Source organism: Monoraphidium neglectum (assembly GCF_000611645.1).
Source record: "Monoraphidium neglectum strain SAG 48.87 unplaced genomic scaffold scaffold05379, whole genome shotgun sequence".
NCBI classification, from domain to species: domain Eukaryota; kingdom Viridiplantae; phylum Chlorophyta; class Chlorophyceae; order Sphaeropleales; family Selenastraceae; genus Monoraphidium; species Monoraphidium neglectum.
The window spans coordinates 1-734 of NW_014008251.1; the positions used below are offsets into that span (position 1 = coordinate 1).

At 69.8% G+C, this 734-nt stretch overlaps 1 protein-coding gene across 1 annotated transcript in view; it reads right to left on the reverse strand.

Moving 5' to 3' along the window:
• Positions 1-401: 401 nt before the first annotated feature.
• The window catches only part of MNEG_15493 (mixed lineage protein kinase), a gene marked incomplete at both ends in the record, with an annotated part of 2,645 nt that continues 2,312 nt past the window's right edge, over positions 402-734 (reverse strand). The window contains one exon of the mRNA XM_014036036.1: positions 402-576. Coding sequence (XP_013891490.1) covers positions 402-576 — 175 coding nt within the window. The remainder of the gene's footprint in view (positions 577-734) is intronic.

Genomic DNA, 734 nt, shown 5'->3' on the forward strand with positions numbered 1-734 from the left:
GCGCCGACGGCGGCGCCGGCGCCGGCGCCGGCGCCGCCGCGCGTCAGGAACTCTGCCGAATCCCCGCGGCCCAGCACGCCTAGCGCCGCGGCCGACAGCGCGCCGCGCGCGTCCCCTGGGCCCAGCGCGCCGCCCTTGGCCGGCGGCGCCGCCGGCGGTGCCGCCAGAATCAGCGGCGCCGGCGCCGCGGCGGCGCCGCGCGGCTCGACGCGCACGAAGAAGAGGGAGCGGCCGAAGTTGTCGGCGCAGAGGGAGACGAATGAGGGGATGCCCACGAGCGGCTGGTCGGCGTCCAGGCCCTCGGCTGAGGAGGAGAGCCTTGTATGAGGGGGGGGGGCGAGAGGACAGGAAGGGACTTTTTTAGGGCGAGGGGTGATAGGATTGGAGATAGGATTGGACGATCATTTTAGAAGAGATCGTCTTTTAGAAGAGATCGTCTTTGACAGGAGGCGGTTGAAGGGGTGTTGACGAGGGCTGGCCTCGGGCGGGCCGAAGCGGTTGAAAGGGGGTGGGGCGGAGGGCTTTTGTCGGCGGTGGATCGGGTGAGAGGAGCCGTCAGGCGGGCAAGGGGGGACCCTGAAACAGGGGCAGCCAGGAGGGGGGGGGGCAGAGCAGTGCAATCCAAATCGCTGCAGCGCTGACCCCCCCTCGCTCGCTCGCTTCCTTTGTGCGCAAAACGCCTCCTTGAATACCTGCTTGGGCAATTCCCCACCCCTGGCCCCCCCTCCCTACCC